Source organism: Tamandua tetradactyla, chromosome 1, assembly GCF_023851605.1.
Source record: "Tamandua tetradactyla isolate mTamTet1 chromosome 1, mTamTet1.pri, whole genome shotgun sequence".
Classification (NCBI taxonomy): Eukaryota; Metazoa; Chordata; class Mammalia; order Pilosa; family Myrmecophagidae; genus Tamandua; species Tamandua tetradactyla.
Window position 1 is genome coordinate 93,962,071 of NC_135327.1, and position 24,105 is coordinate 93,986,175.

Consider the following 24,105-nt stretch of genomic DNA (forward strand, 5'->3'; position numbering starts at 1 on the left):
ATAATTAAGGATAATTTTATTCAACCGCTTGACTCAAAGTTCAGGAAGCACTGGACAGATGGTCAGCTTACTCCCCCAAATCCCTTTTGTTTATCAGGTCTGTCGAAACCTTAGGAGTGTGAGCCTCAATATTGCAATGGAGCATTTTCAAAACATACAGTAGTTCCCAAAAAGACAAGGGTAATTTTTTTTAATCCCCAATTAGCTGGCTTGGTTTTATGTAATTGTAATTACATGTTTACTTTCTCTGCAGCTATAATAAATCCTTACTCTCTGAAATAAAATGAATGCATGAGGCAAATTTTAGCATGTTTATGAGCATTTTAATTTTCACAAACTTTAAAAAATATTTTGCTATTAGGTCCTAATGGTTGTGTCAACACTGAGTGTTTGTGAATCTGAAATGCACCTTGATTAGCTGGTTCAAGCCCTTCTTTGATCACATTCCCAAATTCATGTCACAAACACTGGTAACAGGAGTAAATAACAAGGAGGAAGTGAAATCACTTCCAAGAAAAGCTTTTCCCTCTTTAACTTTTGTACACTTGTATTGTGAGTCATGATTTCAGGAAGAAAAAGCCTACATCTTGGGAGTTTGTTTTCCACCTTCCATTATTAGACTCTGGAAGGATGAACAGAGCTTTTGAAAATACAAGAAATCATTTTAGTTGAACTTTTAATTACTTTACTGTGATTTAGTTGAAGGAAAATTAAAAATGGAAACAAGGTGAAATACTTTTATGGGCCAGAGTAAAGTTCCTCTGAATTCCTGAAGATATCAGTAAGGTCTGCCTTCCTCAGGAGGTTTTTGTAGAAATAAACTAGTCTTCGTGCATAGTCAGTGGCATATTTGTCCATCCGCCCATCCATTCATCTATCAATCCATCCATCCACTCATCCATCCATTCATTCAACAAGTATTTGTTGACTATCTTAAGTGTGTAAATCAGCATGCTATGTCCTGAGGGAATGCAGATATAAATAAGACACATTCCTTACTCTCCAATAGTTCCTGATCTAGAAGGGATATAGGAAATGCATCCAAGTAAGTACAAGACAGCAGAAAAACAACTTTGGTATCCGCAGGGAGGGAGGGATGGTGGACATACGAGTCATTTTGAGAGCAGAGCAGACCAGCAGAGACAGTGCTGCACTGGTCTCTGAGAAATAGATTGATTCAGTCACTCTTTTCCTATATTCCATTCCCTCTAGCTCCTTTCTATTATATATTTTCTCTTTTACTCATTATACTTTGACCTTTCTCATTTTTCTCTGCCTTCTCTCTCGTATCCCTTTCTTGCTCATTTACTGGTCTGTGATCTGAGCCTCACTCCTTTCTAACCCCTCAGTCTTGACTTCTCTTCATCCCTTTTTTGGAATCCTGTTTGATTTTAAGTTAATGCTTTTTCTAAAAGATATTTCAAAAGCACCTTCAACACTGCTTAACCCTGGAAGGTGATCTTTCCTTGGGCTTATTGAGAGTGGAGGCAGAGTGCGGGGAGAAGAAAGAGATGTCGGCCGAGGGACAGGAGAGTGGCATGGGCAGGCTGGCCTCAGCACTTCCACCAGGACAACTCTCTTTCTCTTAGACATCTCCTGTCTTTTTTATCCCCTTTGCTTTTTTCTGGCTGGGAAGTGAACAGGAAGAGCCAAAGAGGTTGGATCAACCACCCTCCCTGGGCCACGAAATGACAAAGTCCCCTAGACCTCAGCTGGGGTGGCCACGGGCTAGTGACTGTTGTGGCTCCCACTCACTGATCCCCTGTTTTGTGTCCAGGTCTGGCTCAGGGGTCCAAGGCAGCTTCCCATTTGATCCTCACGGGAGAGCCCAGGGTTGCTGGAGCGGGGTGGGGGAGTCAGTAGCCATAAGATCCTGAGGTTTAGAGAAATGATGCACCTTGCAAGGGAGCCCAGGGAGGACTCCAAACCCAGCAGGCCACTGCAGGCCCTTCACCTCGGAGGCACGTGCAAGGGAGCTGGTTTTGAGAGTAAGCTTCTTACCGACTCCTCTCTGCTAACTGGTCTCCAACTTTTTATGTCTCAGACCTAAACAGCTTTTCTTGAAGGATTAGCTTTTGTTGGGAACACTAGTTTGGTGATCACTGAAGAACTCTTCTCCCACACCAAGATTTCCCCTTCTCCCCCACCATACCCTGCTGCCTATTTTCCGTTCCCTCTCTACTTCCTTCCTAATCACCACCTCCTCTCCCCACTCCCTGCCACCTACAACTTCTCGGTAACTCTAGTTGAGATGTGACATCGTAGGTGGGCCACAGTGGCTCAGTGGCAGAGTTCTTGCCTGCCATGCTGGAGACCCGGGTTCGATTCCTGATGCCTGCCCATGTAAAAAAAAAAATAGATGCAGCATCTGTTACCTAAGCTCTTTGAGCTTGAGCTTAGGTTTTCTCATCTATATGGTGGATAATCATTATGTCCACCTCATGATGTACAGCATTTGGTACAGTGGCCATCTATGTGTTAGCTCCTGTTAGCATTATTTACATCTCAGCATCCGAGCATTCCTTCTTTCCCTCTCCCTGTCCCCAACCCTTTGTCCCTTTGATACCATAAGGAAGCCGGAGCCCCTGATCTCTACAAGTGCCTTGTTGTCCTGTGTGGCTCCCCATGCAGAACAACTAGGAGTCACCCCCAATCTCACGGCCTACCTAGCCCGCCAACCACAGCCCCTCCCCCGCCCAAATGCCCCAGTCCATTCCCCTTAATGGGAGTACACAGGCCTTTTGCTTTCTAGAAAAACAAGAGTCTGGAGAACGGAGGTCCCTTCGGGGCCGAGAGCTGCTTTGGTATGTTGTTTCTCTTGCAATCCACTCTTTTGGGGTCAAGTGAGCTTAAGCCCTGCTCTCAACCACGTGGCTGATTATGAATGCCTCAGTTTACCTTTTAGAATGGAGCTGATAGGTGATATTCTTTCTTTTCTTAAAATCTTATTACAGGGCAGGCCACGGTAGCTCAGCAGGCGGACTTCTCGCCTGCCAAGCCAGAAACCCAGGTTCGATTCCCAGTGCCTGCCCATGCAAAAAAAAAAAACAAAAACAAAAACTAAATCTTATGACAGCCCATAAAATATATTTGGGACCAAAGAAAGAGAGGTTATAGAATTCATTTGTCCTTGGCTAGATTGCAATGTTGAAGACCTGCCATCCCCAGGCTGGGCAGGGATTTGCTGCCTAGAGTACATTTATGCCAACCCTCTTATAGCCTTTCTGATTATTCTGTTCCAAATTTGGCTCCTGGAGAGTCTAAGAGACTGAGATAGCTAAAGCAGTATTACTACTCTAATCCTTGGGTCATCTTTTCCCCACTAGGGCAAGAATTGGGTTTGGTCAGTCCATTCCCAGGATCGACTCTGAAGAGTTATTCCGGTTACCTCACCGTGAATAAGACTTACAACAGCAACCTATTCTTCTGGTTCTTTCCAGCTCAGGTAGGACTGTCACAGCACCAAACAGGACATTGTCCCTCTGGAGCTGGCTGTGTAGCTCAGCCATAAACTACATGAATTAAAAAAGATCTTTTAGATTTTTTTCTTTTCTAAAAATAAGTGCTGGTGCTGCATCATGTTTCTGTATGTACACACAAACAAAGGTTTGCCTGAGGGTGGGCCTGGGTTCCTTGCCACCTTATTTAGAATGTTAACACTACAACTACTTTCTGGCACAGTCTTCCTCCTATCTTTTTGTGGTTGTTTTAAAAATACTTCGGCTCAATAAAATTGCATTAGAAAATTACTTGGAGTAGAGTTAAGGGGTATGGAAGAGAAGGAGAATGAAGAACAGGAAGATTTCTATAGTTATAAGGAAATGCAGCCCAAATTTAGTATGTTGATTTTGTGTTGCTGTGTCAATAATTACTTTTATATTCACTCATCATGCATTTGTTGTTATTTATTGAGCATTAACAGTTCTATAAAACCTCAGAAGAGAAGGGACATAAGTCTATAAGTTTCTGGGGAAAAATAGGTAGTTTAAAACAGCTTCTTGGAGGAGTCACTTGTTTTCTCCAATCCACATAAACACAGAGAAACTTAATTTTTACTTTACCAATCATGTTGGGTTTACTTGGTGGTCGCATAGTTCTTCTACATGGACAAGTCACTTTTAGCTCATGGTTGCCATTGGGATATTGGTGGAGGTGCTGAAATGCATAATCAACTTTTATCTCACCCCTGAGTAGTCTTCTATTTATACTTTCCAAATTGGATTTGCTTTGGAAGCCAGAGAAAACAATGAGAAAGCTATACCCATGGAGAATGGTATTTATATTTGCATGTGATTTGCACATAGCCGCGTTGCATAAATAATGACTGGGTAAATTGCTTAATCCGTGGTTGTTTTCAAATTAAATTGCTTCTATTGGTATTGCTGGGTTGTATTTTCTTGAGCTCTCATTTTTACTTCTGCTTTTCCAACCACGGATTCTAACATAACTTAGCCCAAAGCAAAGACTGTTGGGAAAACATATGAGAAATGGTGAGAAAGTCCAGATACATTTTAGTTCAGCTCATAGCAGTCTTCAGGCTGTTGCTATCTTTGGGAAGCCTTTCCTGAACCCTAGAGAGTGTCTTCTTCCTTTGTGTGACAGGGCAAGGCAAGTGGGATGCCCACAGTGCAAAATGTAAGGAGACGGTCAGTCTCGAGGTCCTGTAGATGTAGGGCCAGCACCTGATAGTGAGGGCGCTGCTGTCTCCTACCAGTGTCTCCCCGGTTAAGCCCCACTAGCAGCCAGGGGTGGGGGAGGCTGTTGGTTTGGTCCACAGGGGTCTGCTTCCCAGGTGCAGAATAGGGCAGAAAAGAGTAGAGAGTGGATCTTCAGAAGCAAACAGGAAAAAATCCAATACAACAAATTTAAGGACTTGATATAAATTAGGCCTAAAAACACGACCTGCTTCTAAGCACTGGAAATTTTCCTTGTGTTCTCGGAAGCGTCTTAAACTTCATGCCTTTCAGAAACCGTACCATATGTGCATGTCTTTCATATATCACAACAATCAATATCATTGAATACAGACATTTATCATTAACCACTTTGTATTAGTTTCATGTTGCTGCTGGAACAAATCACCCCAAATGCAGTAGCTTAATACAACACAAATTGATTGTTTTATAGCTCTGGAGGTCAAAAGTCTGATGTGTAGTTCCCTGGGCTAAATTCATAGTGCTGGCAGGGCTGTCTTCTTTCTGGGAAGTTCTAGGGGAGAATCCATTTATTTGACTTTTCCACTTTCTAGAGGCTACCTACACTCCTTGGCTTGGAGCCCTTCCTCCATCTTCAAAGCCTGCAATCTGGGTGGAGTCCTTCTTAACTATATCACTCCAACTGACCCCAGGGTCACATCTCCTTCTGTTTCTGACACTCCTCCCTCTCTTTTCCACTCTTAAGGACCCTTGTGTTTACATTAGGCCCACCTGGATAATCAGTATCCTCTCCCAATTTTAAATTCAGCTGATTGGCAACCTCAACCCATCTGCAACCCTACTTTCCTTTTCCCATGTAAGTTCAATATTCATAGGTTCGGAAACTAGGTTGTAGCCATCTTTAGGGGGGCCATTTTTCTGCCTACCAACAGCCTGGGCTGCTTGCGCTTTGAACAAAATGATGCTGGAAGAGTTGAAAATCACATGAAAAACGTGATTCTCACTGTGTTTTCTCTCTGATTCTCACATTTATTGCACGTAGGAATGATCTGTGACCTTCCCCAGATATTCTGATTCCTCGAGTTTGGAGAGGTCAGCAAACTACAGAATTACCATGTAGGCCACCCTAGAGAAAGGTGGGGGCCTGGCCCAAAGTGGCCAACACTCCTCTTTCCAGATGCCTGGAGCAGCTGAATCAAAATGGAGATATGGTGCTGTGCACCCAACTGGGAGAAGGGCTGGAATGGGGGTGCTAAGAGGCAAGTGAAGTCCATGGGGTCAGCTTTCTTAATCCTGCCTCTGCTTTTCCTTTAAGCTCAGTCACAGCTCAGCCCCCACTGCCCTGGTCTCTTCCTCCCTCTCTCTGCCCGCTTCCCCTCCCCAGCCCCGAGAAGCCGGATTCCTTCCTTCCTTTTCTGCTTTCTTAACTGTTTGTGATACTGGTGCATCCGTGTTGACTGCTGGGTAGTGAATCTTCTTCAGTGGATGACCAGGATTTATAAAAACAGGAAGTTATCTATCACAGGGAAGTGATCAGACAGAAACAAAACAAAACCCCATTTCCCCCCTCCTTTTGCTTCTTCAGTTTGTCTTGGAGCAGATGAACAGTTTTGTTGAGAATGTAAGTGATGTGCTGGACTGTTGAGCTCTTCAGGGAAATGGGTTAGGCGTGTGCCGCTCCCAGTTGCCAGGCTAATGTCTGAAAGCCCTGTACCAAACCATGGCTGGGCAGTTGGGTTTTTCCCTGAATTAAATGAAAACTTAGCTGTGTGTCTCCTGACCAGGTGATGCGCTTTGGGGCTAGTTGTGAAGCTGTAATCACATTCTAGGACCACCCCAGTAGACATGACCATGAGGCTACCACAACAGGAGAGGAGGTGTTTAGGTGGGAAGTGCTCGATTGGAAATGATGGACTAGGCTGCAGGGGAGAGGAAGGCAGAGATGAAAAGGTGGTACCCAAAGACGGTGTCGCCACGTGGCAGCCAGAATAGATTGTTTCGAGACCTCCTCACGGAAGCCTGCACACAGAGCCAGGTATCTGAGGCCCCAAAGCAACCACTCCTGCTGCGGCCATCGGCTGTAAATTATGGAACGGGGCCAGCTTGGATGAAGGAGATAAAGGATGTGAAAAGGAGAAGCAGCAGTCATGGAAATGGGAGAGAGTCCTTTTCATCTGGCAGGAATATTGGTTTGTTGCCTGTCACAGGGAGGCGGCTGACATTGTCATCAGGAGAGAAATGATCCCTTTAAAAAACTGAAGGCAGAGAAAATAGGAGTGCCAGGAAGGATGCCACAGTTGTAATATCCTCTGAGTATTTGGGGGAGAATGCTGCTTCTCAAATTAGTTTTGTTTTCCTGTTATTTCTGTGAGACTCTCCTATTATTGTGTACAAATCAGTACATAATGGATTCCAGAACTTGGAATTGGTGTGCAGTGGGGATGCAATCTGCAAGAGAAATGAATAGGCGTTTTGCATGGGATGGAAAGTATAATGAAGCCAATAAAGCTGTAACAATGGTAATAGTTATTGTTTATTAAACACTGACTATGTGCTAAACCCTGCATTTTCTTATTTAATCCTTACAATAACCCCATGAGGAAGGAATTACTATCCTCATTTTACAGAAGAACAAAAATGATGATTATAGAGATTAAATAACTAGCCTGAAGTTACTCAACAAGAATTGGCAGAACTGGGATTTAAATCTAGGTCTCTGATTTAAAAATCTTGTATCTTGATCACCATGTGTCAGATACTGGGAAAAACTAGTTATGGAAGGCAACTGAGTATAGTGATTAAAAGAATAGCCTCTTGAGTTAGTCAGGCTTGGATCAAAATCATAGCTCTACTTAGACAAAATGTGGCTTTGAGCACATTTCTTAGCCTCTCCATTGGTTTCCTCATTTTAAAATGGGGATCAAAATATCTACCTGACAGGGGGCTTTGAGACTAATGAGACAGTGTCTGGAAAGCCCTAAGAGTAGTGCCTGACACAGAGTAAGGGCAGTTGCTACTGCTAAATACGGTACAGAACTAAGCCAGTCGCAATTTAGGAAATTAAAGATGACAAAAAATAAGGGAAAATGCCAAATTGGAAGGACCCGAAAGACAGCCAAGAATTTAGATTGATCGTAATTGGATTAGGAAACCACCATGTGAAATGGGATTTTTCGCATTTAAGAAAATAAAAAGGAATATGGATGATGATTATTTTTAGAATTAACATCCCTCTCATTAGGAAAAGATATCCAGTATTTGACTTTGCCTTGTAGGTATAAGAACCTAGGTAATTTTTTGAAACATTAGCCAAATAGTCAAATAATCTTGTCTCAAATATCGTGAGACAAGTTTAGTTGGTTCTCAGCCCTTTGCTAGGGCCCCATCTTGGTCCTCTGGGTGAGGGGAATGGCTACGACTTCTGGAATCTGAATATGTTTGATGACTGAGTCATGTCAGTGTCATATTGAAGAGTCAGTAAGGGGATGGGACAAGGTAAGTGAGGCACCTAGGGGACACATTTAGGAAAGTGCTCCCTCTCAGGGTGGTGCAAGTGCTGCCTCTGCATAATCAGATACCCAGGAAAGTCCAGAAGCATGAGATTAGGTCAACACAGTACTCTTGACTCTTAAGGAAACAATGCAATGAAAGGACAAGGTACTGCTTTGATGCCCCTGGTCTAAAGCAGAAGGCAAATCTTTCTAGGAAGAGAGCACGTCCCAAAGGATACCCAAAAGCCACCCACAAGCCTCCACAAGGTACCAGGTACACTCCCTCTTCTGGGAGTCAATGTGGTAAGACAGTAGTTCCCAAATTTGGCTTTTGCTCCTTGGAAATACATGGGAGCTTAAAATATATGATAGATTGACAAGGTCAGTGTCTGTCCCCTCCCAGCAGAGATTGTGATTCAGAGGATCTGGAAATTTCCAACAAGCTCCACCAGTGGTTTCAATGCAGCTAGTCAGTGGACTTTATTTGGGAAAAGAGATGTCAGGATACCTGGGTCATTCGCTCTGGGGGAAGCCAGATGTCATGTTGGGAAGATTACAAGCAGTGGTGTGGAGAAGCCAATATGGAGAGTAAGTGAAGCCTCCAGCCTCCAGCCAGCATCAATTTGTTATGTGTATGAATCGCTTTGGGTGCAGATATTTTTAGCCCCACTCAAGCCTTCAGATGACTGCAGCCCCAGCTGATACCTTGACACCAACCTTGTGAGAGACCTCGAGCCAAAACTGTCCAGCCAAGACATTCCCAAACTCCTGACTCATAGAAAGCGTAAGAGATGATATACTGCTGTTTTAAGTTTTGGATGCACAGTTAGATAACTAGTACAGCCTCTTGCCACATACGTTTTGGCTTTTGCTGTACTATCTTGAGCAAATATTCCCTAACTTGGGTGATGTGAGCCTCAGGAGTACTGAACCACTGTGCCAATTGCCTTCCAGTTCCCGTTTCACCCTCTTCTCTTCTCTGAGATAATGGAGCTTGAAGCATTTTCCCAATGCAGGGAGCATGTTATTAAGCTTTGTCGGTAGAGGGTGCTGCAGGACATTGCAGGAGGAAGTCTGCCTCTGCTCCTGCTTCCAGTGTACTGCATTTGGCTATTCTTGCCCCTGCTGCATCAACAGGACATGTTTTAGGACATCAGTGGCACTGCGCCTTAACTACATACCTAGACCATGCCAACACTCAGAAGACTTATGCTCCTGGTGGCCACCTTGCTGTGGCCCTCCAAACGTAAATGCCACACATTCCAGGCCTGTACCACCCAGCCAGCATGAAGGCTCCTGCCAGACCAACTCTCTCTGCGCACTTTCACCAGGCCTGGTCATTTGCACAGCACTCTCAACATGCAAAGTGTGCACCCCAGGCCTTGGACAGCCCTGCCAGTACTTTTGACTCTGACTCCCTCTGCATACCAGCTTCAGCTGCCCAAGCCCTATTCCCTCTGGGTACCCACCCACCAGACGTAGCCATCTATACCCAGTAGGGTGGTTTTCCACAGTCCTCTCCTGACATAGGCACTGTGCACATCAGGTTGGGTGCCACCCTTCAGGCAAGTGAGCTTCCAACATCCTGATTCCTTCTGCATGTCCATCTCATAGTCAGAGCCCACTTACTCCCTAAAAAGGTTTTACTTCCTGCCCAGAGACGGAACCCTCTGGGCAGGAAGTTAGGCAACCCACTGAACTTCTTAGCTATTCCAGTGGACTGCAACCACCCTTTTTCCAACAAAGTTTGAGCCAAAACTTGGGGAGGGAATCAGGCCCCTTCTAAGTTTATCCATTCATGAGTGGGCTCTTTCACAACCCATGGTGTTATTTTTTAGTTCTGTTTACATCTGTTTTTCCCTGTTGTAATTAATACTTACCTATATTAAAATTTCTCTATCCAAATTTGTGTGTAGTTTTAGTCTCCTGAAGGGACCCTAACTTATCTAACCCACCCCTTCTAAATCCTTCTCTCTTGCTGGGAGGCACCAGGGCCAAAACTACGGTCTGGCCTAAGGAACCAGGAACTGGAAAGGCTCCTGGAACCAGAGCAACCAGCCTTTCTGTCTCAACTTCATTCTCTTCCAGAATGTAGGAATAATGATCTGTCCTTCATTCTTCTCCCTTGGAAGATTAACATGCTTTGTTTCTTCTGCATTTAGCAAAAGATAGCCAACCCCAGTTTCTGTTGGTCTGTCCTTGGACCACACAATAAGGAGACTAACTAGTGCTTTTCCTAAGTGGTAGAGCGTGATTGACCCAGTTTGGATCAGGTGTTCTCCTTGGGCCCCTTAGCTACACTGAGGATGCTGGGTCGGTCATGTAGGAAAAGCACTGCTAATGGGCCATAATTATAGGAAGATGGAGGGTCATTTGCTAGAGAAGGAAGTATAGACTGGACATTTTTCTTACAATATGGGGCTAGAAAGCCACCACAACCAATGCTGCAAATATTTGAATATCTTTGACAGTTGTCTTCTTTGGATGTTCCCTTTAACTATCGCTTTGCTATGGACTATGGTGTCAGGGATATGGAAGACTAGAGAGTAGATGAAGCAAGCAAAAAGAAAGTAACTAAAAATAATGCTATAGATCACGCCATCCATAGGTACTTTCAAATTCTACAGACCTCTGTGTGTGCCTGCTTATATTTGGGAAATGAAAAATTCACATGGAGAAGAAAGTAGCTTTTTCAGCCAGTTTGTTCTTTGCATGGATAAGGAAAAATCAGACCTCCCACCCTCTCAGCTCCTGCCCCCTCCATCCCCTGCCCCCACCCCGCCTTTCCTTTTAACGCACAGCTTTCTGGCAGAAGGCACAGAGAAGTCAAAACTACTTCGTGCAGTAATGAGAGCCAAGTAAAGGTTAAAAGGGGAGAGAGTGCAGATTCTAGTGGGCATAAGCTGGTACAAATTAGTGAGACCAGTAAGTGAGGAGCAGCTTAGGGGCACTTAAAAAAGGTCCTCAAACAGAAAAAGATCTGAAAAAGCTAATTTTCCATATGATGGTGCGAGGCAGCAATCGTAGTAAATGATTAAGGGAGGGTCAGCACCATTAGCTGCCAGTAGAATTCCTTTTAAAAGCACAGAATGTGTCCAGATAATTGTTTGTATGTATTGGGAGAGAGTACATAGGATTAAAATGTTATGTACCTATTTATCAATTCTAGTCGCAAAATTACTTTAAATAAAATGCTCTGCCTTGATTAACACCGTTAGTGCAGCAGCTGAAGTATTAGCTGAACTGAGTTCTATGTGGCAAAATGGGAGGCCATTCCAACATGCTTTGGGGGAATTTAGGGACAGTGACTTGAGGCTACTAAAGACTGCAATTAAGATAGAACGCCTTACTTAAACCACGCAAATGATCAGCCTATGCATATTGAAGCATGAACAGTCTTAATTAATTTACTAATTGAATTATTTTAAGTGCTACCATTGCTTGATCCCCCAGATTCGGGTCTACTAGTAGTTGAGTTGCTGCCTGTCCTTCCTTACGGGGGTGGAGGAGGAATGGCTGATGTTCCTCATGGATGGCAGAGCCCCCAGTTGTGAACCCAACTATTCACTAAAATATATTTGTAACCTCCCAAACCAGTACTCATGGCACTTTTGCGATCATTAGCAGACAAGCAGAGAAGCAAAAAATTCAAGTTGTCTGACACATTCTCAGGTTGAACAAGGTGGCTCTCTGACTTCATAGTGTAAATACGTGTTCTTATCACAATGCATTTAATGCCACGCTTTTCACATTTTTGTGCTTTGGGTGGTGATTTTGCTGTTGAAGATGGCCCTCACGTGTCGTGTGGCAGTGCTGTCTAGTGTTTCTAAGCCCAAGTAGGCTGTGATGTGCCGTGCATGGAAAATACATGTGTTAGATGAGCTTTGTTCAGCGTGACGTATAGGAATGTTGACTGTGAGCTCAACGTTAATGAATTGACGATATGAATTAAATAAGGTGTCTTTAAACAGAACCACACTTACAACAAGGTTATGCATTGATTGCTTGACAGAAATATTGTGACCAGAGGCTGATAGGAATCTAACCCTGCATTTCCCCTTGGAGCAGTGGCTCAGTATTCGCGAGTTCGGTGTTCACTGTGACTTATAGAACATCACGACCACGGAGAATGAGACGCGACCGTCTGTACCTAGCCCTGAGCATTGGGGAATGGCCATCTGCTCTGAGCTATTTCTTAGTCCAGAGCACTGTCCTCGCACATATTGAGGTGCCTGAGGTTCTCACAATTACAGTGACTCTAAAAAGTCTTCTTTTAAAATACCGCCCGGGTACTTGAGACTATTGGAATTGGCAAGTCTCTCACTCCCCTCCGCGTATTAACTTAACTGCTTCAATGGCATACGTAAAGTCTGGGTAAAAGTTCACCTCCGCCGCGTGCTGCCGGGGAGGTCCTGGAGGGGATGGACCAGGGGGTGGGTATGGTTTGACGGGGTTGGGGGTGAACAGAAAGCCTCAAAGCATAAAGGGACACTATCCAGGAGCTCCCACATGGGGGCAATAGAGCAGAAGGGAGGGGTGTAGCACTAGTTTAGTTTCCTGCCACTTTCTCATGTAGCGTCTCCTCTGGTGAATCTTCTTTACTCACTCAGAAGCAGAGACAAAGGAAGAAACTGTGTGCATTCAACCAAATAAATGGGTTCCCATTATTTTGGATGACCCTCTAGTTAGTCAAAGGGTAGGGTTTTTTTTCACCACCATTGTGAATAAGTAATGGAATGCACTAAAATGAGAAATTCTGTAGCGATTCTATAGATAACCTGCCTCCTTCTGGGCTGTCCTTTCTGGAACAGACCCTGAGGAAGGAGCATCCAAGTTCACAAGTCGGCCACCAGGGGTCACCAGAAGAACTGAAAGGTTTCTGAGTTGAAGCCTTTGTGTTTTGCTCAGGAGCAGAAGGGCTCAGGGTTATGGGACCTGCCTGTCCCCAATCTGCTACACTAGAGAGATGTCTCACCTAAATATTTAGGATTCCTACGTTCCTTCTTTGTGATCATCGGTTCTCGCTCTGCTACTCTGACCTCTGAGTCATTAATAGAAATTGTCTTCTCTTTTCAATTAAATATATTTGCTTCATCAGTGGGGATTACTTGTCTTAGTCCAAAGGTGACAAATCACAGAGGTCTTCTTTGCACACTCAATCTCAAATGCCTATATAGTACTCGGTCATGTCACCCCATTTACTTAATTACTTTTTTTATTGACTGTCTCCTCACCCCATCAGAAAAAATAATCAGAACACACTTAGAAGTATTGGGCACTGTTCTGTGCTTTGCATATGTTAACTCTTTAAGTTGATGCAACAGGCATATGCAATGGACATACTATCTTCATTTCAGAGCAGAAGCCTCTGAGACCCAGAGCAGATAAATAACTTGCCCAACATCACAGTTGGAAAGTAGTAGAGTTGGAACTCAAACCTTGGAGGGCTGGCTCCAGAATTGATGCTCTTAACCATTAAAACTCTCCCCTGTCCATGAGTGGGATCTTCTCTGCTTCCCTCTCCCTAGAACAAGGCCCTGTGAGTTGTCAGTATTACATGTTAAATGAGTTAACACAGTGTCATAAATTAAGAGTGGAATACTATTCAGTCAAATGATAGGTACTCATATGAAGAGCTGTCAACAACATGTTAAGTGAATACAGCAACCATAAAACCTTATGAATAGCCTGATCCTGTTTTTTTTTTAAGTAGGTATGTATATTTGTGCGTACATGTGTGTGTGATAGAGAAAAAATCTGGAGGAGTAAAATGTATGACCATCTCTGGGGAATAAGATTGGTGGGGAAGGGGGACTTTTTATACTCCCATTTTAAAATATTAGTTAAGAATAAGTAGTTTTGGGTGATGTAAAAAGGAAAAAGGAAAAGTTTCTAAATTTTGGCAAAACTAAATGTGCTAATTCCAGTTCTGAATTTTGTAACACTGTAAATGAATTAAAGCCTATATCTCTTAATTCCTTTGATGCTAAGTTTTGCAGTGTAGCTTTCTTTAGGATGTCTTCATTCACTTTTATTCTTTCCTAAGTGGAGGGTAGTAGGAAAAGGGCAGCTCTTTCACAACTGAGAGCTAAATATATCACTGTAAGAATTAGCACACGATGAGTTCAAGTATAAATGTTATGTAACAAAAGTCAGAATGCTGTGATAGTACTCTTGAATTTTTAGCATTAAGCAGGTTAGCCTTTATTTTCCAGCATTTGGCTTTTTGTCTTTCATTCCAGATAAGGGTGGAATTAGTTCACAGGTTGATATGCTCACTAAAGCAGTGAGATGTATGCATGGGGTTTTCTTCAAAAACAGGCCTCTTCAAGGGTTGTCAAGGCTCATTTACCTCTTTCAGAAAGTAAATTTGAGGAGCAAGGTCAGCTGAAGTAGGAGGTGTGGGCAGATCTCGTATTAGTTAAACATTCCAAGAATGCAGCATCCTGTGCTGCGAAGTTGCCTGATAAAGACGCTTGGCACAGAGGCGTTTGACGTGACTTTGTAGTGCGACCTTTCAGGACAGGCTCTTTTCTGAGCGTCAGGACGCCCCGACTGTGGTGCCAGGTCACAGGAAGGGACATGGAAGGCAATGGGGAGTCAGTGTGGGGACCAGAGGCGCCCGAGAGGGCACATTCTTAGCCCCGGCTGCACAAGAGCATCGCGTGGGAGCTTTTAAAACACACAGATGCCTGCCCCACCCCAGACCAATGAACTGAAACTTCTGGAGATGGGGTCTAGGCAGTAGTATTTTTTAAAAGCCCTCTAAGTTACCATTTTTTAAACATGTGGTCACATATATATATAGCACAGAATTTCCCATTTTAACCATTGTTAAAAGTGTATAATTCAGTGACAATTATGTTCACAACGTTGTGCTATCACCACCATCCATCACCAAGACTTTTTCACAATGGATTATTATTCAGCTATTAAAGAGGTAGAAATTCTTATGTACGCAACAGCTGAATGAACCTTGAAAGGTGTGTTATGTCGAGTGAAATGGGACAGACACGAAAGGACAAATACTATATGATTCCACCTATGTGGAATGTCTGGAATAAGCAAACTCATCGAGAGTGAAAGGAGATTGGCGATCTTCTAGTTAGTTTAATGCACAGCCAGGATTTAGAACCACTGGGTCACTGTCGCCCTGGCCTCCGGGGCCCACGGGCACACTAGGAAGGACAGGGGCCAGCCTGAATGTCCATAACAATCAGTGAACACACAGCATCTCACAGTCCCAGAGACTCTGGGAAGGGCAGGAACTACTTCCATCTAGATTCCAATTTTTCCCGATCTCTAATATATGTATCTTTGCTCCTTCCACAAGTGAATATAAATGGGAAGTAGTCCTGGTAAGTGATACTCAAAGATAGCAGGCAAGAGGATCCGAAAGGAAATTTTTAAAAAATCACCTACTCCAACAAAACGCATACAGTTTCGTCTGGATAGGTTGGGGCAGATCTAGTTGTGTTGATACAGCATATCAGAGTTTATAATATCATTTCATGTACAGCATCCCATCAGAACCTTCAGACAACCCTGTGAGGCGGGTACCACCTCCAGTTGACAGGTTGGGAAAACGGCCATGTGGCTGTGCAAAACCAGGACCTTTCTCTGTGTCAGTTCCAGGGCTCACTCCACTACCCACAGCAGCTTGGAAAGGCTGTCTTTGTTTTCAGTTCTTCCTGCCTCAGCCTATAAGACAAGACCCTGGTTCTCTTGACTTTTTCATGGGCATTTATAACTCTTGAAGTGGGAGGACTCACCAGGGAAAAACTGATCAGGGCAGACGTGGGCCAAAGGAACAAAGGAAAAAAGCACCAAACTCCTGCCTCTTCCTCTTCTCTCATTTATAGAATCTTTAAACTGAAGGCAATTATAAATTTCTAGTATTTATCCAGCACAGCAAGAGCTCACATTTGTAGATCACATACTATATGCTACTATGTAGGCTTTATGAAAATTCATTCCTTTAACCTGCCCAATAGCTATGTGAAATAGATACTGCTATTAATCTCCGTTTTACAGGTGGGAAAACTGAGGCTCAGAGATCTTAGGTAGTGTGTCCAAAGGCACACAGCTGGCAGGTAGTAAAGATTTGAAACCAAGCAGTCTGGGACAAGAGTCCTTCTAACTCTCTACCCCCCTCCCCACCTAATTATCTGTTTTCCTGACTCTTGGAGCTGTAGTCCTACTGATCTGAGTTCCCAGTTAACTCTGAGCTTGTTCCATTTCTACCTATTTCCTTAATTATAATAATAATTTACATTTATTGGGCTTTTATCATATAGGAGGCATTATTCCTTGGATTTGACAGATATTATCTCATTGAATGCCTTAATGTTTGAGAGTGGGCCTGGGTATCCCTTCTCCAGCTTGAGGTTGTGCATGGCATAGCCCTTTTGTCATCAAGCCCTCCAGTCCCTTTCCAAAGTTGCTGAAGGACTCTATGTCAGGCTTTTAGTCACTGGGGACGTGAAATCTCTCTGTTCTCTCTGTCCTCATGGTTAGGACCCTGCACGGTCAGATCTTCTTCCAGATTCTTGGCTGTGGCATCCCCAATTCCCCATTCCTCATATTGAATTAGCCTTGCCTTCCACCCTTCTCAAGTCATCCAGCTAGATGGAGCTAAACTTAGGCCTTCCAATTAAACGCTTCTTTGTCTCGGTACCTCTGTATGACTGCACTGAGTAAGAGGGGCAGGATTTCAGTCTGACTGAAGCGATACGATCCTTATTTGCTGAGCCTGGCTGACTGGACAGCAAATGAGCCATGACATCAAATGAGGGTTCATGATCCTCCTATTAGTCTAGTGGAGCCAAGGAGAGCTTCTTTCAGCTTGCAATAGGGCATTCGCTCTAAAGCCATGCAGTCCCCTTACTCACTGCTCTTTACAGTCTGTAGAGGCCTGGTCAGGCTTAGTCAGGGTTCTCCAGAGCCAAAGGGGGATGTGTAGATGTCTGTATATATGTATATATAGAGGATTTATTGTAAAGAATTGGCTCACACAACTGGGGGGCTGGCAATTCCAAACTCCATGGGGCAGCCTGCAAGTTGGAAAGTTGATAAAGCCTTTAGTCTAAATTCCCCAGGGGAAGCTGGCTCGCTGAAAATTCCAGCAAGCATCAAAGCTGAAGTTGAGACAGAAATTCTTCTGACCTCGGAAACCCTCAGTTCTGGCCCCTAATTGATTATAGATGCAAATCTCACCTACCTAATACCTTCACAGTCACAAGCAGGCCAGTGCTAGACAAAACAACCAGACACCGTGACCTGCCCATGTAGGCCCATGGAAGTAACCATCACACCCCGAGGTTCCCCCCGCCTTCAGCATCATTCCCTGCCTCTTCTCATGGCTCGGAGCTGACTCCTACTGAACCCATAGATCTCAGCTCACTGAGGATTTCCCTCATCACCTGTCCAAGATTAGTCCCTCTCCTTCCCAGCGCTCAGTTCCTTTACCATCATTTTTAAATTTTCTTTTCATGCTCCTTTAATCTTTCACACTCCTTTTATCACCACATTTAATTATTTGTTTGCTTATTTATTGTTTCTACTACCCATGAAAATGAGAGGACAAGTTTTCTTTTTCACTCACTGTTCTACTAATGTACCTAGCCCCTGGCATGGTGCCTGGCTTACGCTGGGCGCTCAATCATTATTTGTTGAATGAAAGAATTTAAAAACCCTCTGCCAGTGAGGGTGACAGTATGGACACTACTGCCAGAAGCCAGTTTTCAGCATCCTGCTCCTGCCGAGGACCCTTTCTTATTTCTGTCTCCCACGTCTCCTCCATCGGCCTGTATCTTTGTGAGGTTTCGTGGCTGTTGTTTGCAGCGGCTAAATGCCACCAGGCCTGCCCTCTACTCCTCTGCTTCCTCTGTGAGGAATGACGTCTCTGTTGTCCCTGTGAACACCTTCTGAGTGAATCAAATCAGAAGGAGGATTCGCGCTCTCCACAGAGGGAGGAAGGCTGTCACTGAAGAGAATGGGTCCTTTGTTGTGCCTCTGTTAGGAATATGTAGGTCAGCTGGAAGAGTCGCCTCCAAAGTTTAAAGAGCTAAAAAATTACAACCATGCGCCAGGTCATAATGTTAGACATCTGGGGACATACAGAAACAAAGCTTCTACATTCAAAGGGTTTTCTGTCTCTTGGCTAGAAAAGGGCAACTCACAACAAAATAGACACCAGGATATAAGGCAAGCAATAATTCAAAATGACAATAGATTTATGGCAGTGTGACCGAAGAACACATGAGTGCCACTTTGCTCAAAGTGGAGAGTGGTCCTTGGGGTATGGGAAGATGTGGGATATGACAAGGCTTCAAAAGACAGAGACTTGGGGAAGCTTACTAGGGTGTATTCAGCAGCCCCAGTGGGTGATCACTGGCTTTTCTGATCTCTCTAGGTACAGCCAATGAATGCCCCAGTAGTTCTCTGGCTACAGGGAGGGCCGGGAAGTTCATCGATGTCTGGACTCTTTTTGGAAAATGGGCCTTATTATGTCACAGAAAACATGACTGGTAAGCATTGCTTGGGCTTCATTCTCCTATGGAGAATTCTTCATCTGAATCTTGTATCTGCTCCAGAAATAATTTAGAGTAAACCCCGAACCACTAGGAATAGCTTAACAGGTCCAGATTATAAAATCATAACTTTCTAGCAATGTCTCTAAAGAAGGAGGATCCACCAGGGTGAGTGTCCTGTGTTGCTTTATTCCTTGAAATTTGGGTGAAAGTTTTCCCGTTCTTTTCTAGCAGTCTGCTGCAGACTCAGGGACTCTCATCTTACAAAAGCAGTTGGTATTTATTACTATTTGGGAGAGCTCTCTTGGGTGGGACTAATGGGCGGAATTATATCCATAATTACTCACAAGAACTGGACACTTTATGGTTCAGTCATATAAGTGATCTGATATCTTGGAACCCAGAGACTCTGGCAGGGGCTGGGGTGAACAAAGCAATGGAGAAAGAGCCACCTCTGGCTGTAACCCAGGTTTACTTCCTCCATCTCATTTTTGTACTTTTCCTGGGTCAAAATTTGGAGTGTGAATTGGTGTGTTACTCAGTACAAAAGCCTATATGCCAAGAAAAAAAGAAGCTTAAATCCAATTTCATTGAAGAAGTTGTTCTCTTCAGCTTTGAATGGGAGGAAGAGGAGGCGAGAAGACTGGATGTTAAGAGTGAATTTCCGGCCTGGACGGACGGGCTGTGCTGGCTGGTGGAACTCCCCAGGAACCACCTGCCCTGGGTTTTGTCCCCAGGCTTCAGCAGAGATGTTGGAATTCTCTGGGTTGGGTGAGAGTAAAGGTGCTGATTCCTGTTCCCCACTGTGAGAGTACGAAGCAGTATTTGGGGACAACACGAGTTCATTGGCATGACAGGGACTGGTTGATGTGTTGCTTTCCTGGCTGGAGCTGGGCCTCAGGTGGGCTGTTTTACTAATGACAAAGTCTCAGACCTCTCCTCTGTTTTCACAGTGCGCATGAAAGACTTTTCTTGGACCACTACATTTTCTGTGCTTTACATCGATAATCCAGTGAGTATGCAATGACCCTACGAAACGTCAATGTTGGTTTCACTTGCCTTTTTTCTTTTTAAAGCATAATTTAATCTATGGAATGAAAACCTTTCTGATACTTGGTTTTTCTGCTAACATGTAACAACATATCTGAATTTGGGGATTTTACGTACTGGTGTATCTCCTTAGCTTATATTCAATTTCATAAAATGTTCCTTTCACAAATTTATACCATTTAAGATAAGGCACTAAATTCTTTCCACTGATGATCGGCATTCCCCCTATTGCAGGTTAGCATCCAGTGTCCGAACACCTAATCTTTCGAATGGAGTTTTAGGTGTAAAACTCTGTTCTCCTTCACTTATCATGGAGACCAAAATGCCTCATCTTGGAGCAAAAAAGAAGAATTCTCTTTGGGAAGTTCTTCTGAAACTGGTTCCAATAAGCAGCAGAATAGGAGAGTCATTTTTGGGTTATCTTTGGTGAATTTGGAATATTTTTTTGGCCCCAGTTATTTAGGGGCCATAAAATATTCCCACATGGTTTAAAGAAAAAAAAAAAACAAATAATGGGAGGTGGGGACAACATTTTTATTTCCCCCATGTTTGCCAACCATTCTCTTTCATAGTCTTTTACTGCCTATTTGAATCAACGTTGAATTAATTGTCCTGTTTGCTTGGGTATTTGGAAAATTATAAGGAGAAAAAATCTTTACATGTGGTTGGTTATGCACTGAGGTGGATTATTGACACAAACAGTGAGCAGCTTCTTTTCCTTTTGATTTACAAGTCAGTTGTCTGAACATCTAGGTTCATAGAAACTATTAGTTTAAAACCAATCTTATTTTACTTGAAAACCCCTTAACTACTGAAGATGAAAGGGCTTCATGGCCATGTTTCTCAGAAATAAAGAAAAGAAAAAACAACTATATACAACTTTGTCTTTATCTTTAGTCTAGAGAGTTCCTTCTTGGCAGGACAGGACGATGTACCGTCCAGGTTTCAAAGAGGAGAAAACTTTGAGCCTTTTGATTCTGTAGCAGGAGCTAGGAAAGGTGAATTCTCTCTCCTTAGGTCAGCCTCTCACAGGACCCCCACTGGGGAATCAGGGCAGCTTGGCCACTGACCCCACAGCAGAGATTTGAGCTGATATTCTATGTGGGCTCTGAGTTGGGGAGGGGAAAATAAGTGAGGCACGACACCTTCCCTTGAAGATCGGTAAATGCACATGGGGTGCAAACAACAACAACAAAACTCTGGTTCAGAGGCTTGGCCTTTGGAATAGGGTTCACTTCCTTTCAGTGTGGGCCAGTCTGAAGGGCCCCGGGATACACGTCTCTCTGTGTTCATACCTCCTTGTTTTTTCCACCATCAGGTTGGCACAGGCTTCAGTTTTACTGAAAATAAACATGGATATGCAGTTAACCAAGAAGAAGTGGCAGAAAGTTTATACAGGTAAAATGCTCTGGCTCTCTGATTTGCCTTCTTCAGAACAAACGTTCGATTTTAATAGAAAAATTCTTCCAGTAGTAGAATTATGATGTATTGATCCATATAATCCAATTCCCGAAGAGTTAAGGATAGTTCTACAGACGGAATTCACACGCATGTACACACACACACATACTTGCCTATTTTCCATTTTATTATGCTATTATTGATTACCTTGTGAAAGAGGCTGGTAGGCAGAGTTACATGAAGAGCTGAAACTTTAAGGCATAATTTTAAATTTGTAAAGACATCCCTTTAAGAAAAAAATGGAATCAGAGCAGAATGTTTCAGCTTGAGATTATTTTCAAACCCTTCGCCCGGATGCCTGGCAGGTTTCTGCTTACTTCCCAACATTATGTTTAACTTTGCATTTTGCCAGGAGACAACATCTTTTCAGAATTTTGTTTGTTTCTTTTCTTTCCCAGGTTTCCTCTTTTTGTGGTCCTTCAGAGGCAACGTTTCACTCTCTCTCTCTTGCTTCTCCTTCATGACGTTCCCAGACTGAAGTCAGCTTTTTAGCTAGTCTCTTCTGTTTTCTTCATTTTACAAAATTATTCTTTTGCTCAAAAAAAGAAGTGAAATAAAGCCTGATCAAGCAATATACATGTAATTTCTTCTTTTCCTTGCTCATGTTTTGTTAGAGGTATTTTTAGTATGTTAAAAAAAAAGTGCCCTTTCTTATTTGGTCAGATTTTTCCAGTATGTAAAAAGAGACCATGTCCTGAGTTATTTTGGATCACTAGGTTCACGCATTATAATAACTATTGAAAGGAACCCTAGTGGCCAGAAAGAGTTAACTGGTACCTCGGTCTCCTCCTCATACCCCCCAACAAAAGAAACCACTCCTTCTCCTAACACTGGGTGAGCAAAGCCAACTAAATCTGAAAGGTGAAAATGGATCTAATAGGAGTCAGGGCTTTTCGATCTCTGATGACAAAAGTGCTCTGTTTATACCCTCCTTTCTCCCTGGGGTAGATGGAGAGAGGAAAGAGAAACTTCCCAGTCTTTCTCCCATAGACCTCTCTCTCTTCTGCTGCCCTAGAGAAGAATATGGCTGTTGCCTTCTACACTTTCATTTTCCACATGCCCCATTATTTTAACACCTCCTTCAATCCCAGGGGTGGGGGGTGCCTAGGGTCTGGACCTGGTGTCTCTGCCTCTGGGTACAATGGATCCCTGCAGCAGATTAACTAGATCCTCTGAGAGCCCCCCCCACAACCCCCGGCTGGCTCACCTCTGGTTCCCTCCACAGACAAGAGTCTGTGACAACTTGTCCTCCCGAGTTTACTCAGGCACCAGCCCTTCCTCGTTTAACACTGTGTACTCTTATTTGTCTTATCTGGAACCTGTTCCTCTCCGCAATGCTCTTTTGGCTTAAGTCCAAACAAGCTCAGTTGTTTAACTAGCAAACACCCAGAGGGCGGAGGTTCCATGCAACAGAAATGCATCAGTCCCGCAGCCTGGCGATGCCACCATTCGTTGTCCGTCTGTCTCTCCCCTCCCCCAAAGGTGGCCCCAGCTTCCAGCTGACCCTCTGTGTGCATGCTTACTGAGTTCATGTGGTGCACCTCCGTGCACACACTTACTGAGGACGTGGTACACCTCCTCTTGCAAGACATGAAAAGAGAACCTATTTCAAAGCATCCATTGTTTATGGCTGTTTTAGTTCCTTTAGCTTCAGGCTCTTAGAACTGGAAAATAGCTAATCAAGGTTAGTGCAGAAAACTGATTTCAGCTATTTCCTTTATAGTTTACACTATTGGTTCCCTTTTGTGAGTGCATTCTTCTTTCCCGCTCTCCAGATGGGTGTTTGGAATAAGACGGTTGCTTTAAAGAGTGGAACTTCCTGCTTCTGCCTTTGAAAACCATCTCCTTTTTTCCTGAAAATCTCATTCCTTTTGGCTATTAATAAATAATGGATGGCTGTAAGGAGTAGATCCCAACCCAGGCATTTTAGTGTAACTATTTATGTTGCTTTGCTTGTGTTAAGGATAGAAACTCACTGACAAATCTTTTTTTTTTTTTCTCCTGAATATGCTATTGAACCACAATGCCTCTCTGGTTTAGGAAGAGAAAAAAGAAAAATTTACTACTGATTTGGAGTGTCCTAGCTGGTACCACTCCCCTCCCCCTGTTCATTTTGACTGCTTACTACATGCCAGGCACCAGTCTCGGCACTGGTGATGCAGTAGTTAACAGGCTGATGCAGTCCCACCCTCCTCGCATTTATAGACTAGATGCTAAATGAAAATGCTTATACTACTCTACTCCACATGTGGGTTTACCAGGGGAAAATAACATGCATGGCTAAACAAAGCTTCATGACAATGTGGCTGTGAAGCAGGTTTCCTGTATTAAATGAGACCATTGTATTGTCCCGGGGAGGGGGCGGGGCAGATATGAACTTCGGATGAACAGAGATTTTTTTAAAAAGTGTGTATTCCATGTAATATTTGGGATATACTTAATCTAAAAATTATTCATCGTTTATCTGAAATTCAAATATAAATGGGCATTTTGTACTTTTATATGCTAAGTCTGACAATCCTAACAACTTTCCAATAAATACTCTGAGGAAATAATCTTTAAACTAAAGCATAGGGCTTAATTGGGATTTAGTATATTAAATTATTGCCGTTCTAACTAGCAGGAAGACAGAAAGGGAAGTTGGTTTTAGCCTGAAGGTGGGAAGGGGAGGGTGGAGAATAAACTCCTATTTTTATCTCTGCTCCAGAGCCAGCTAATTGCCGGCACAAACACAGAAGCTATATAATGCGGTTTTCCAGTGGCTACAGAGGCCCTTAATAAACAAAAAATAGAGAAATGTACTGAAATTCCGCCGAAGTTGCTAATGGTGATTTTTTTATGGGGCCTTTGAAAATTAAGTATACCTCAGACCACGGTGATTGTAATGGCCCAATTTTGCCTCACTGACCCTTGAAC

General features: G+C 43.4%; 1 protein-coding gene across 7 annotated transcripts in view; it reads left to right on the plus strand.

Annotated features, from left to right (window-relative positions):
* Window positions 1-24,105, plus strand: part of CPVL (carboxypeptidase vitellogenic like) — a 111,128-nt gene that overhangs the window by 21,533 nt on the left and 65,490 nt on the right. For 6 of the 7 annotated variants that reach the window (XM_077162919.1, XM_077162924.1, XM_077162909.1 and 3 more), the window contains 4 exons: window positions 3,327-3,445; window positions 18,561-18,675; window positions 19,632-19,690; window positions 21,047-21,126. In XM_077162919.1, coding sequence (XP_077019034.1) covers window positions 3,327-3,445; window positions 18,561-18,675; window positions 19,632-19,690; window positions 21,047-21,126 — 373 coding nt within the window. Of the gene's footprint in view, window positions 1-3,326; window positions 3,446-12,269; window positions 12,375-18,560; window positions 18,676-19,631; window positions 19,691-21,046; window positions 21,127-24,105 lie in introns of those variants that run through there. The other variant, XM_077162949.1, reaches the window with a different exon arrangement.